This window comes from Phalacrocorax carbo, chromosome 3 (assembly GCF_963921805.1).
Source record: "Phalacrocorax carbo chromosome 3, bPhaCar2.1, whole genome shotgun sequence".
Classification (NCBI taxonomy): Eukaryota; Metazoa; Chordata; class Aves; order Suliformes; family Phalacrocoracidae; genus Phalacrocorax; species Phalacrocorax carbo.
The window spans coordinates 43,894,278-43,909,249 of record NC_087515.1 but is presented as its reverse complement, the minus strand read 5'-3'; the positions used below and the strand labels follow the sequence as shown (position 1 = coordinate 43,909,249).

The window sequence follows — 14,972 nt, the reverse complement described above, 5'->3', positions numbered from 1 at the left end:
AGCGGCGACCCACTGGCATCTGTGTTGTAATCTTTTTAAGATCCCTACCTTTGTTTATCAGACCAGTAGCTGTTGTCTCTTCCTGGGCAGGATTTATTTCTCCTTGACATTGGTCTCAGAGGTGCAGTTGCAACTTTGACATCAGTTGATTCTCATGAACTTCCTAGAGGTACTTTACCAGTTTTGCACAATAAGGATGCTTTTGGTTGTCGATTGTTTTTTTGTTGTTTTGGGGAGTTTGGGTGGAATTTTTTTTGGGGGTAGGTGGGTGTTTAGGGTTTTTTTGTGTTTTTTTTTTTTGTTTGTTTGTTTGTTTGTTTTGTTGTTCTTGGTTTTTTTTGTTTTTCTGGTTTCCACATACGTCCTTTCAGTGGGCCTTTTTGAAATGTCCACAAGGACTGAGGGCATGTATACCAGAGCTGACTGGGCAAAACACCTTCCTCTTGTATACCCCTAGCACTATATCTGACATAATGACATTTTATCAGTTTTTATTCACTCCTGGCACTTTCCATGTTGAAGAACAGTACTGTTTTGTAGATAAATCATGCACAATTGACTTTCTTAAATAAGTGAATCTCCTGATTTTCCTAGTGAAAATGAGAAATGAAAATCCAGAAAAGCCCCAGAGACCAATAATTACCATGGAAAAAGAATATATAATTTCTTGAAATATAACATGATAAATCTGCATATGTTGTTTCTATCATAACTTCAGTTTATCCAGACTTACACACAAAGTCACAAAAGAAGTTTGGCTCTTATTATTCCCAGGGGAATTTGTATTGGTTTTTGCTGTGGTGTTTGATTACCGTACCCTTTTTCATTGCCATTTGCACTGCAAGGCTAGTTTTGCTGAGGTTATTTTTTTTAAGCAGCAGCCCATGATACCCTTAATTATGTGTTTCCTCCGCTTTTGCTTCATTAGCAATTTTAAGATATTTTCTACAAGAAATAGATGTCTTCTATACTGTACATCAGTAAATTAACTGGTTTTTAATATATAACTTAATTCCTTTAATTCTGAAGAACAAATAGAGTTGCTTTGCAATAAATTAAATAAGAAAGGTTTTAACCTTTAACATTGCTTAATGCACAGTGTAGAAAGAGGGTATCAAAGATTTCCATCTTCTTTTTTAACACATTGTTTTTAGTACACTCTCATTTTGCCTAGGAGTTTTATTCTGACGCTGGATTTTGCCCATGTATACTGAGCAATTATTTTCAGGTGAATTCTTTGTGCAACCAACACCATTGACTGCAGTAGCTTTGAAAAAAGTTTTTCTTCATTAACAGCTTCTGCTGAATTGATGGGAGAACAAAGTGCTGTCCCCAGTGGCTCCTAAAACTTATGGATGCATGCAATGAGATTGCTATTACTATTTTTAATGAAAAAATGTTGGAGTAGTACTTTTAATAGCGTTACACAAACATGAAAAACATAATTGTAGAGCTAAATCTCAAGCTCCGTGAGCTGTTCTTCAGCCCTCCAAATATAGTTCATGTATGCAGGTCTTCAAAACAAAGAAACCCCTTTCACACGTTCATCCAGCCAAGCCATGGTGAAACAGTAAATACAGAAACCCCATTTTTATGGGGTCTCCACAGGTGACAGTGCAGTGAATTATGGGATCACATTTCAAAGGAGAAATAAACCTGCTTATGTCTTTGCAGTCACCTGAGACCATAAGTGTTGTATGCTTTTTCAAAGCATTTACTTTACCTCAGGGTAGATTGTGGTGAGCATTAGACAGCGTGGCAGCCTGCTTTTTGGGAGGGGGACACAGAAGAGAAGAGGGACGATCCTGTGGATATTTCCCACCTTGCTGGTGGCCCCAGGCAGGGCTCATTTAGTATTAATGCAATCAAAAAAATCTTATAAATAGCTTGGTTTATAACACTGAAACTCATATCAAGAAACACAGTATCAATAACGATGGCGAGCAGTCCTGTCTTTGGTACCTTCAAGTGTTACCAGTACTTAGAAATGCCAGTTAATCACCATGCAGACCAGAGATGGGATTTCTTGTCAGTTGTGGTTGATGGTTTTGCTTGTGGGATTTTCCCACATCTTTCCCATGGCTGTGAGACGGATACATGACCCAATGTATATATGATTTCCATAAACCTGTACAGGAAGGCAGCCTGTAGAAAAAAGCCTTACTATGAAGCAGAGTGATAACTTTGAAGTAGAAGGACATTTTTCATTGGTCGTGAAAACCAGTGATAATGTATAATTCCTTATTGCCATCACATGACGCAAGTCAGATTTGACAAAAAGTGCCTGCCTTTTTCAGCCAGTTGCACAAAGAAATTCCAGGGAAGGAACAGTGGGATATGGTTTAATGTTTTCCAAATGTGTTTTGAAAAATGCAGATGAGCATCTATATATCAAACAGATGTTACAGATGAAGTATGTGAAACCAATGTATCAAAGATTCTTCACTTCCCTATAAAACTAATTAGGCAGCATGCCAATATCACCACCTTAATCTCTTCCTCCTTACTAGACAATAACAATGTATCTTTGGCCATCACTTTTCCCTCCTGAGGTTGTTGCCGTTATCTGTCATTTCCATAAAGTTTCCATGTTAACAATGCTTACTTCTCTGTACCCTTACCCTAGTCAGTCCACGCTTCCAGAAAGCAAAATATCTCATGTAAATGTTTTGTCCATGCCCATTCAATGAATTAATACAGCTAAGATGTTTTAGCAGATGCTGAAGTATCACATTTAGATGTGCTAATCTACTCTACTTTTTCAAATTTTTTTCTTTATTTAATGCAGAGTGCTCATATTTGGCAAGATATTTCACTGCTTGGGTTTCTGCTCTAAGAGTTATCAAACTTGCATAATAGATTTCATATAGTATTGGAAACAGACTATTTCTAGCATGATTTCTTGAGTTATATTAAATGGAAAATGCATACATAGGTCATCTCTGCTCAAGAATTTAATAAAGTACGGTAGAAAAAAAGAGTTTATTCAGAATATTGTGGGTGGTTTGGTGTTTGGGGTTTTTTTGTTGGTGGTTGTTCCGCCCCCGGCTTCATTCTTCTATACCATCAGTCACTGAAGCATATCAAATGCTAATGTCTACGTTTCCATATATGCCTGTCTGGTGTATTCAATAATTTTCTTTTATTCCACCTTTATAAGGGAAGTACGCATGTCTACTTGTTCTGTTTTGGCAGATGTCTTCCATTTCCCTTGTCATATGTCAAAATTGGTTATGATAGAATTGATTTTCCTCTGTTAAGGATTAGATTTTTTTTCCATTACGTTTTCATCTTTCTGGAGGCTGCTTCGATTATAAAGGCTGGACATGGACCTGTGTGGAACCAGCTCCAGGAAACTAGTGATAGACCATCTGTATCATAGCTGCATGTGCATTAAGAGCATGTTTCTTCCATCATGAGGTCGCTTATAGATGGGGATCTGGGACCACCTGTGTGTTGGCCATCACATCTGATCTGATCTGTCATCTATGTGTGTTAACATATCGGGTGTGTTAATAAATACATTGCATATTTAGAAGTAGTGATAAATCTGTGCTTCTACTTCCCTGCCAGAGGCAGTGGTTTCTTTTTGTGGATTCTGTTGTTCGGCTGTGCTCTGAGCTGGACTTGGATTAAAATTAGTGGAGTCTGAGGGAAAAGAGGTTATTTATCCAGATAAGTTGGATGAGAGGGTAGCTGAACAAATCATTGTACAGATGCTGCTCAAGAAAGGGTACCTACTTGTTAGGGACAAGGAGCTCAGGGGTAGAAATTATTAATCTACCGCCAAAGGAGTAGTTGCATGGACCTGAGCCCTTCTCCAGTACTCCTGAGGTGAAAGACTTCTTTTCCTGTGAAGAACTGTGCAGAAAGAGCTAGTCCTAAGCATCAGTGCTGTTTTTATGTTAATGACTCAGGAAATATTAATGTTGATAAAGATTGTGGAGGTGGTACTTATAAAAATATACTTGAGGTTTCAACGCATACTGGTTTACTTATCCTGCTTGGTTTGGAAAAGTATTTAGTTATTAAGTTAAAATAATTAAATCAGATATTTTGAGCACAGGATAGATTTCAAGCATTCTTTTTCGCCTTGAGGTTATGGAATTTTATTCTTGCATTAGCATCTTGGAGTGTGTTGAGCAGAGAGATTTTGGGTAAGTTAAAACCCAAAGTTCAGGTGAGGTAGAGTAAGAAGATTTGGTGCCTTGGCATTGACAGTGCACAAGCTTATGACTTGGCATCCACGTTCTTTTCAATATGAAAATTTTAGAAAATTGCGTTGCAAGTGCAACAGCACTTGATTCTGTATAGTAGGAAGTACTTAAAAATTATGTTTTAAAAATTATGTTTTAAAAATCAGTGGCACCATGTCCAGAATGAGTATGGAGTATTACAATGAATCACTTATCCAGTTTTACTGTGTCATCTGCGTATTAACTCTGGCGTAGAACACCTCAGAAAAGGCAACTGAATTTTTAACACTGCATAAATGAAGGCTTCATTCAGATAAAGATGTTTTCTGCCCCCTCACTTGGGGATAAATGGCTTCAAGGAAATACTTTACACCTTGTAAAGCCATCTATGCTGTTAATGCAGAAAAGCCAGCTTCAAAAAAAATGTCGGGGTGAGGGAGTTACCTGGTGTCCCTGCATCCTGGTGGGCAGTGAGTGGGTGGTAGATATGCTGAGTGCCCAAGCCTTGTATTGCCCAAATCTTGCTATGCTACCCTCTAGAAAGTTGCACAGGATATGCTATGAACAGATTACATGCATCTCTTCAAAATGCATCTCTGCCTGGGTTTTCAAACCTTTTGGGGTTTAATTGCTTCAGACATGCTGTGGGAAACTGCTGTAACTTTGAACTGGTGATATCTGAAATAAATATTGGATGATACTCACCCAGAATCTTCCTTTCTTGTCTCCATAAGTATTTGCTTAGCCTTCATACTTCAGCTTGTTTTACCTTTTTAAAATGGATATTGTAGTTTATATGGAGTTTTTGTGGTTGAACTTCATAATTGCTGCTGACGTAGAGCCTTACTGTAGTTAAGATGGTCATGCATGCAGTATTTCCCTTTTTTTGTTTCCTTTTTCTAAAACTTTTTGCCATAATTACAGTAAATTATTTCTTTCATTGCATGTTGAGAGGGCAGAAATGCTGTGCCAGCAGCCTTTTTTGATTCTTTACTGCTGCTACTATTCTTTTGGTGGCTCCTGAGGGTAATAAGATCTATGCACTCAACTAATTTTCTTGCATAGTTAGCTGCAGTTGCAACCTTTAGTAATCATTATTTAATTAAATCCTAAGTATTGCATGAATATTGCAAAAATAAAAAAAAAGTTTGAAAAAAAAGTCAATACAAGGTGTATTTTTATATTTCAAACCTGTAAGTCTTATTTCTTTGAATTTTTGTATATCACTTTATTAGTACTGTGACATTAAATGGTCTGCATAATTGTGGAAGAATCAGAGTAAAAGAGAGTTTGGCATTTAGCTGGGGATCAAATTTGTTTTCATAATTCATAGTGAGAATTTCTTAGAATTGGACTTGTATAAGATGCTATTCAGATATTGAAATTTTCATTCTGCTTTCCCTTTTCTAGATGTTTTCTTTTCAGTTAGCAGAAGTTGACTGATTTTTTTTTTTTATAAACACATTGACTAATTATTGCAGAAAAAAATGCTTGTACATCTACCTATATAGATCAGTAGGTCTGCACTGTGAATGTGAAAATGTGGAGTAAAAGCTGGTGACTGTATATTTGTGTGAAGGCAACGTAGAGACTAGTTTTTAATAAATAAAAGTTATTGTGTTTGCTTTTGTAGTGGATGGCTGTATACACAGAGCTGCTGGGCCCTGCTTAGTTGCTGAATGTCGCAACCTGAGTGGCTGTGAGACTGGACAAGCAAAAATTACATGTGGATATGACCTACCTGCAAAATGTAAGTCAAGCCTTTCTCAGCGTTTTCTTTTTGTTCTAAGCACTTGGAGTTGGTATGCGTGCTGTATTCCCCTGTACTCTAGTTCAACAAGGTATTAATTTTACAAAATTAGTGGGACTTAATTAAGCATATTCTGTAATAATGTCTTCCCCTCAAAGCAGTTCAGGCTTTTCTAAATGATTATTTCACCTAAGTTATCCAATGAAAACCTACATGTCTTGAAAATATGAAGCATCTTACATGTTTATTTTTTGCAAGCTAAAACATATCCTTTCATATGCATAATAAAGGATTGGAAATGCTTTATGAACAAAATGTGTATTATCATATTTAAGTTCCATGGAGACAATTTTTGGAAATGTTGCGTATTTCATGTTCTTCATGCAGATTCCTTGATTGTGGATACTTTGAAAGCCAAGGAGATCAAAGCGATGTAATGTGTTTTCAGCTGCTAGGTAGAGGTTGACTGGCAATGACTATGAGGGCATCTGTCACACTTTAGCTTTCAGCAGAGTGCAGGTCAGTGCTAGAATGTTTTTGCATGTTGAAAGTGGAATTCTCAAAATTCCCACCCTCAGAGAGGAAGATGGCTGTTTGGCCTTGTGTACATGTTGAGCTTATCTTGGAAAAGGCTAAAGATTTGGCAGCACATTGATCTGCAGTCTATTATGTAAGAATAAAAAAGAGGAAATCTCCGCAGGTTAGGATCTTACAGAATAGTTTATTAAGATATGATGAGACAAGTACTGAGACAGCATTATAAATGGCATATAACTAGAATTAAAGATCTTTTGTTTTTATACACAGTTTACACGAGGAACATGGCTCATTCAAATATATTTAGATCTGCTCTCTTAATTCGATCTAGATTTTTTAAGGTAAAATCAAATGCTTACTCAGTAGCAGGTACCTTTTCAGGTTCCTGTAGCCCTTAGTGCCTTAGGTAAAGAATAAAATGCTGTTCCCAGTCATTTGTTGGTACCTTTGATGATGATGATGGAAGCTACTAGTTATTTCCTTGACAGTGATAATTGCTACATTTCGGAAAACTTTGCTATATTTTACGCATAGTTTTACCACATGTTAATGTTTATTTATGAGAGGTTAATTTGACTAGAGGTCAGGGAAATTGTTGAGGAAGAACCAATGTGGTAGTTATGTTGGGTTTGTGTATGGCCAAAATCTTCAGCAGATTCCTATAGAACTAATAGGATTGTTCGATAACACATTGTAATTTTCTGTACTGGGGATTTTTGATGTTTAATTCTTCCCCTTTTTGAAAAAATATCTTGGGAGGGACAGAAAAACTGCTCATCCATAGGTGCATAATTCTTCCCATGTGTTTTAATGAGAGAAATGAAATACAAGGTATCAAAGCAATGAGCACTGAACTGTGTTAGAAGGAGAAAGGGTCATGCCTGAGGCGTGGCCTCCCTTTAAATTTTACAGCAGGGTCTTGCTGAAGTTAACTTGGTAGAACAGAATCATGTTTGAAGACTATAGAACAATTTTTTGGTTTGTTCTTTATGTAGGAATAATAAACAAAACAGTGAGTAAACCCATTATCACTCACAGTTGGCAATAAAACCTGTACCCAGACATAGAGAGAAATCAATATTTTGCTTAATCAATGTTCTCAGAAATTGAAATTGCATGAAAGACACGTCTACTTGTATTTGATCAAGCATCAACATGAGGGGGGGAAAGGATACATTAACTGACAAACAGGCATGGGGAGGGAAATTGGCAGTTTGCATGCAGAAGCTGAGAGTTAGGTAATCCTGATTTCTTAGAATTTTTCCTTTAAACATATCTGTGTTCACCAACTGTTGTTTTATTTTACTTTTCTCTTTAGAAGCTCTTGGTTGTTGGCTCATTAAAATATTGTACCTTTTAGACCATTCACCTGGAAGTGATGAAACAGTCAAGACTCTGTTTTCATATTTTAAAGACTACAGAGGCACTGGATATCTTTTGTCACTCTGTGTCACTTTGTCATAATAGGATGACAGTTTAACTGTGGAAACTATTTTACATCTGATTTTTGTGATGAGAGCAGCAACGTGACAGGAGGTCTGGACTTCCCCATCCAGATGCGCTGTGATGCAATGTTGTATGTCAGCAATTTGCTGAAGGTTATAGGTGAATAGATAACTGCCAGCTTTCACAATGAGTTTGCTTTTCACTTATCTGTATATAGGAGACCCAACTACAATAATACATTAACAGTTTGGATTTTGTTGTGCCTGCTCTTCTCATGACTGTAGTTGGGTGAGTAATGGCAGTAGATGTGAAATGTCTTTCCCAGATTGGTGAATTGTTTTTTTGTTTGTTATTTAACAGAAATGTAAAATGTTACTATCATATTTCCTACCCCATGGATTTTCCCATCCCTAGTTCTTGATCCTGAAGTGCTTTGCTTGGAAACAGCCTGCTGAAGTCAGCAAAGCTGCTCTGGGATGGAGGAGTCTGCATATGTGCTGTATGATGCAGGGTTTGGGCCTAAGCTGGGGACTCCATGTTAAAGAAGATTTAGTATTCAAATATCATGCAGCATATTGCTTTGCTTAATAGGCAACTAGGAGGAAGTTGGAAATAAATTCGGCATTTGAAGGGAAGGTTTGTTAGGAAGCTGGTAGTTGGTAAATAAAAAACACTCTTGCAATCTCCTCTCTTATCTATTGTAATTTTATTTAATATTTTGCTGTATTTACTTAGGTTAAGTAAGAGCAGGTCTGATAAGTAATTTTTTCACAATGGAAAAATTGAAAAATTACGTCTGACTGAAAACTGCAAAGATTTAGAGTATAGGCTTGATTTCCGTGGTTTGTTCTTGTTGCATCTGAGTCAGAGATCAGTTTGTGAAATACACAAGTAACAGTAAAGGTTCAGGGAGAGAATACAGAAAATAGTTCATTTTTTTTCTCGTCTTTTTATCCTAATGGTGTGAACAGACCAAGATTAACATGTCTATAGCCTAGAGATGTTGCTTTATGAAGTTTTTGAGATACATATTTTTGAACACCCAAAAATAGTCTGTATGAAAATAGAAGTGAAATCAAATTGACTTTTCTAATTACCAGTTAATGTAACATTCAGTTCAGTTTTACAGAATTCAGTATAATCACCATCTGCCTTCCGTGCTGCAAAAGCCTACACAAAGCCCCCTGAAATGCCAACAAGTTATTTGCTGAATACATTATTTTGCTGATGTCATCTATTGTTTTTCAGCAAACACCTATGCAAGCACCCACATTTCCTTACTGCTTTGGAGGGCTGAAAACGGCAGTTTTTTTGCTCTGAGATATTTTCCTTTAATGCTCTCCCAGACCAATCATCAATTACTTAACTTCTGTACTTCATACTGTTGTTCCTGTTAAGAAAAGTTCTCTCTAAATATTGTACAACTGGTCTTCAAACACTGAGCAGTACTCTGATACCATCATGCTTTAAATAAGAGATTAACAGTATCTGTTTAAAGCTCTACAAGTGCTTGTTTTCTTTCTCATTTGATTAATAGTCTCAGTTGGCTCTATTGGCAGAAAATGGTCTCAATGTAAATTGTGTTTATGGCTGGAACCAAGGGTCCATAACAGCCTTGTGGCTTGTTATCTGCTTGCAGAGGTTCACCATCAAAAAAAATGACCCTGTCAGAACACATGAAAAAATAAATTCCCGTTCTGCATGGTTTTAAGGGACTTAAAACCAATTGAAGACGTGGTGACAACATCCAGTGCAGGTAATTGGTACCCTGGCCTTGGCAGGAAAGGACCCCCAAGCTAATGTTTCTGTTCTTAATATGTCTAGTAATAATTTCTTTCTTCTGAAAAAAATATTGATGATAAAACCCCTAAATCTAGGAAAATAAAAGTTTCTGGCCTGTAATGTGGGATAGAGCCAACCACTGGTAAATTAAATCTGAAAGGTGGACTTTGAGTGGGGGTACCTTGCTGGAAATGCTATGCAGTTTCTAATACTTGGTTTTATGTTGTTGATAAAGCTATAATTGTTGGAATAAATTTTTCAGTTTGCTTTATATTTTTAGTACTTTAAGCAGTGTCCTTTAGGAAACACCATATATAGTGTAGTCTTCTGGTCCAAAGTCACTGTGTAGATCAATCTGGAGTAATAATGTGAATCTGCTCTCAAAGGCAATTCCTGCTGTGAAATAAGTAGTTAGGAGGACTGCTAGTATTACACGCAGTAGGAGGAATCAGCCTTTAAATTTGTTTAATCAGATTAAAAAGTGGAGATTACAAAGCAGAGATTAAAATGTGTGCTTTTATTATATAGACATAATTTTCTGTATTTAAAAGATGAATATGTGGAGTGTATTATTTTAAAGTAAGTCTGTAAGGGTAGTGATTTTAAATCTCTCTATATTTTCTTGGAGATTGCTTACAGACCTGTAATTAAAAGGTTGATTATGCAGAAATGGAACTCCAAAACTCTGCTCCAGTACTCCAAAACTGATAAATTGGAAAAATGGAGCATAATGTTCGAGCATATTACCCAAATTTCCATAATTCCATAAAGAACTTTGTTTACTTACTTTTAAAATCTCGATTGATATAATAATACGTAAATTTTGTTTCAAACGATTCTAAATTTCTGATATGTGAGAGTCAGCAAGATACTTTCTTCTGCGTGGTTCTGATGTGCAGAAGAACATTACCTTTGCATGATTGTTCAGTTTGCTGCTTCCTTATTTGTTCTGGGAAGAGGCAAGTCTGGAAATTGCAAAACAAGTCTGGGAATTGAAAAGGAAGGCATTAAAAGTGGACAATAGAGTATTACGTAGAGAAGACTAACTTGGCTACTAAGTCCCAATTGGTCAAGGTCCTTGATCTTCTCCCCCAGTTGCTTTTAAATATTTTAGTGAAAACAGGTCTGCATAACTAGACTGAAGTTTTATGCAATTTCAGTTATAAAAGGCTGCTGATAAGCATAGGGTGACACAGTCATTAATATAATTGGAGCTTCATAAATGTTGTGATAGTTTTCCAGGACGGATGTCTTTATACATTTTGTCTTAGCTGAATAACATCACAATATTGTCAGCATTGTGCCCAAACCACGTGACACCTAGTGAAAAGAAAAAAAGAAAAAAAAAAAGGAAAAAAAACACAACTCTACATGGGTATTTCCTGAAACAGCGCTGAGCTGCAGCAGCTGTTTGCTATCCCTTTTTTGCATTTCTTAAATCTTTTTCATTGCTTAAATATTTAAAACTAAATTTAAAATTAAGCAAAGCAGGTTAATATTAATCAAAGGTCAAAGACCCCTTATTCCTAAGTGATATTGTTGTTTGTATTTCTTTGAGAAAGGTTCAAAACCACTTGCTATGTATTTGTGTTTTTCTTCTGAGCTGTGTCTAGGTTTCAAAGGTTTTTTTTTAATAAGCTCAATTTATATATTTTATGACCCTTTTGAAAATAAGTGCAGTGATGTCTTTATTGTATTTTAATTTGGTCTAATTGGTTCCAGTCATCTTAATCTGCTCTGTTAACCATTAACAATAGCATACATTGCATATGCTGTAAATGTGTTGGGAGGGAAATGTTAATGATTACTTCTTTGGTCCTAAAACCTGCTTAGATTTTAGAGAGGGTTTAATATTATTTATGTTGTAAACCTTTATGGCCTGTTCCTCCCTCCTGTACACCCCCTCCACACCCCACCCACCTGCCCCACACAAATGGAGAAGTTAGGACTCATGGGGAATGATGGGGAATGCATTTATCATGCAGTGAAAGGTTAGCGGTTGGACTCGATGATCTTAAGGGTCTTTTCCAACCTTAATGATTCTATGATTCAACTAAAAGCATCCAAATGTCTCCTCTTCAGAGTCTGCTGATGTTCTGTCATCAGTTTGCATAGAAAAGGAACAAGTTCTGTAGCTACCAGCTGAAATGTGTGGTTATGAATCAGCAAGAATCTTACATCATGAGAGTGTATGGTCTTTGTCCTTGGATTTGAGCCTAGCTCAGATATATATTTTAAAATTATTATAATCTTTAAAATTTAATTTATGAATAGACCAGAGTGCACGTTTGTCAGTGCTCTGTGTAGTGTCATGCTGTGGTTAACTTATGGCATGTACTGCAGGAAACCTGTTTCACGTCAAATTGTTCAGTTAACAAATGTATATGTTGTGGCTAAAGGAAATGTTTTACTATTGATCCTCACTGCTAAATCTAAATCATCCTCTTCTGGGCATCACTTATTATAATCCGGTCATTGAAAACTGCACTGCAGGACAGGAGTGGGCACAGACAAAATTAAGAGGAGGATTGAACTAGTTGCTCAGTAACTGGGCCCACCATTGGTTTACAACATGCATGTTAATACAATGTAATGGCAGGCGGTAGAAACTTGATGTCACTAATTTCCTTCCCTGGCCTTACTTCTGTAATTCTGGGCATCTACAATTTCTGCACAGGTCTAAATCTCAGTGTTACTGAAAGGTGTTACAGGGCTGAGTTTGTAGTGTAGTGTGGCAGCGACAGGAGCCCGCACTGTTTGGTATTGCGGTTCCCTGGCGTCAGCATCCAGTGTACGGGGGTTCGCTCTCTGGATACCCCCTTGATGAAACAGAGAGTAAGTTACAAGGTGTAAACACTTTCCTAATGCTTTATTTATGTATAAGGTGCTATTTAAAATGTCTCCTAAATCAGTGAAAAATAATTTGCACTGGAATATGCCTTTCCACAGAGGTAACATGGAGTCATTCCTCAGGCATGCTGGCACTGGACCAGGGCATTGTACCCCCTAAGGCTAATATATTTTATTCCCTCCATACTTGGATATAGTTGGTGCTTTTTGCTCAAATACTAAGAACAAAATAAAAAAAAAAAGTCTAATGCACATCATGGTTATAGTGGATTATAATGGAGATGTTTATGCTCCATTAACTGCAGCAGTGGCTGCTGCTCCCTAACACGGTCCCTCAGTAGCCAAAGCCTACTCTCAGTACCTGAAAAAATAATCTTTGATGCATGAGATTTTGTCTGCCTGAATTTTGCCTGCCTCTTTTTAAATGGTGATAGAAATTGCTTACTGCAGTGAAACACAATATTAACCTCATAGTGTGTTAGCACTTTGTGATTTATGCTTGTTTAGTCTCTGAAAAATATGCAGCCTGTCTCCCAAACATGAATTTAGCTTAAAAACTATGTTGCACAGGCTTGGGCCTTGAATTGGAACACTTAACTGCTGATCCGCCTGGTGGTCATTAACTTCATATCTGTTCTTCAGATTAATAATAATTGTATTATTGTAGCTGGAATGTTTTTAAAACAGTACAGCCCACTTTTCTTTCTTGTAAGCAAAGTATCGGATTCCTTTTTGTGCTGAATCTGCATATTTTTCAGCCAAAAATATTACAAAATATTGGCAAATGGAAATAATCAGATCATAGGTAGTAGATGAGATAGCTATTTTCACTCTACCATCTTGACATAAAGCAAAAGGAAGAATATGGACATGAATGATGCTGTGATTTTTTTGCGTTATCCTTCACACACACAAACCTCACTACTTACTTGAGGTTTAAAGCTGCTAATTTTATTCTTATTTTCTCTGAATGTATTTTGAAAGAATCTTACAGATGAAAAGTGGGACTGTTTCAAGAGGAGTTCTTTACCTGTAATCTAATTCCTTTTGACCAGTCTGAAGTGGATAGGATGGGAAGGTATATAAAATGATATTAAAAAGATCTTTCTTTCACCGAGTAGAGGTATCTTGAGGCAGTTTCACATAAACTAAGTGCACAGACCAAAACATGTTTATTTGGTGAAAACTGAGGTCAAATGCTTGACGTTTCTCTTCAGGAAGAAGATATCAGGTGTGAGACTGCAGGGCATAAATAATGTCTTAATTGCTGTAGGAAAGAATCTCAGTACTGATTAAGCAAGATAGTTAAAGAGAAAAAAAAAAGTGGTTTTATTTTATGTGCTGAAAATGCTGTTTCACTACTGGTGAAAAGAAACCATCATCCAGGATGTTTTGCTTTTAAGTGTGGGCATCAAAATCACATGTATTTGTTGTTGTTGTTGTTGTGCAGCTCTAGAAATTTCGGAGAAATTAGTTCCCCATTTTTTTAGATTTCTTTAGGCATACCCCTTTTCTTAACATTGTGTTCACACTCAGATTTTTTTTTTTTGTTTTGTTTGAAGTATTTTGTGTAAGTTGAAGAGGTTGTATTTTTTCATTTCTTCTTAGACTTCTCAGATTCTTTCCTTTCTTTTGTGGTATCTGTGAGTTTTTGATGATCTTTATTAAGATTCTTGAGTTATCATCAGTGATCTTGTACCTTATTACAAAAAAAAAAAGCGGGGGGAGGAAAACCAAGTGACGAGGGGATACCTTTACGTTACGGTATATCTGTAGCTATACATCTGTTTATATCTTCTCTGTGCGTGCTAGTCAGTGTTGTAGACTGTTTACACCATTTTGTGACTTGCAGATGTTATACCATGTATTCTTTTCTGGATAGCTGGTGATATCTTTTAGGTTAATTAGGTAGTAAGAAAGAAGAAATAGGTTCTGAATGTCATTTATTTTGGGGCATTTTCAGAATGCTCAGAGAAGAAACATTGTTAGCTTTTAGCGGTTGCAACAGAGGGCTCTTAGCTTGCTGACTTAGGACTGAAGTTCCACTGTTGGGAATACAGAGAAACTTTGAAATGCATCATCTACAGGGCACAGCAGTCACTCTGGTCTGGGCTTTACACCTTTCTAGATGTCTTTGAATATTAACAGAAACCCAAGCCGTAACAAAAAAGACCCAGCAGTACTTCAAGTGACTGATAATAGGTCTAGGACCAGGTTTAGGAGGAAAGTGTATTAATGCAAGGTACAGTCCTTTCAGTGTAGTCTTTTTTATAGCTGTTTCTGCCCATATGCTGGTTCGTAGGTGAGTATAATTTGTATTATAATATAATTTACACAGTAAGAAATCAGAAGTAAGTGTTAATTAAACAACTGTCACCAACTTTGAGTTACAACTTCTTGCATACTATTTC

General features: G+C 36.6%; 1 protein-coding gene across 8 annotated transcripts in view; it reads left to right on the top strand.

Moving 5' to 3' along the window:
- The window catches only part of LOC135312536 (ADP-ribose glycohydrolase MACROD2-like), a 914,210-nt gene that overhangs the window by 268,932 nt on the left and 630,306 nt on the right, over positions 1–14,972 (top strand). For all 8 annotated transcript variants that reach the window (XM_064446745.1, XM_064446742.1, XM_064446740.1 and 5 more), the window contains one exon: positions 5,830–5,946. In XM_064446745.1, coding sequence (XP_064302815.1) covers positions 5,830–5,946 — 117 coding nt within the window. The remainder of the gene's footprint in view (positions 1–5,829; positions 5,947–14,972) is intronic.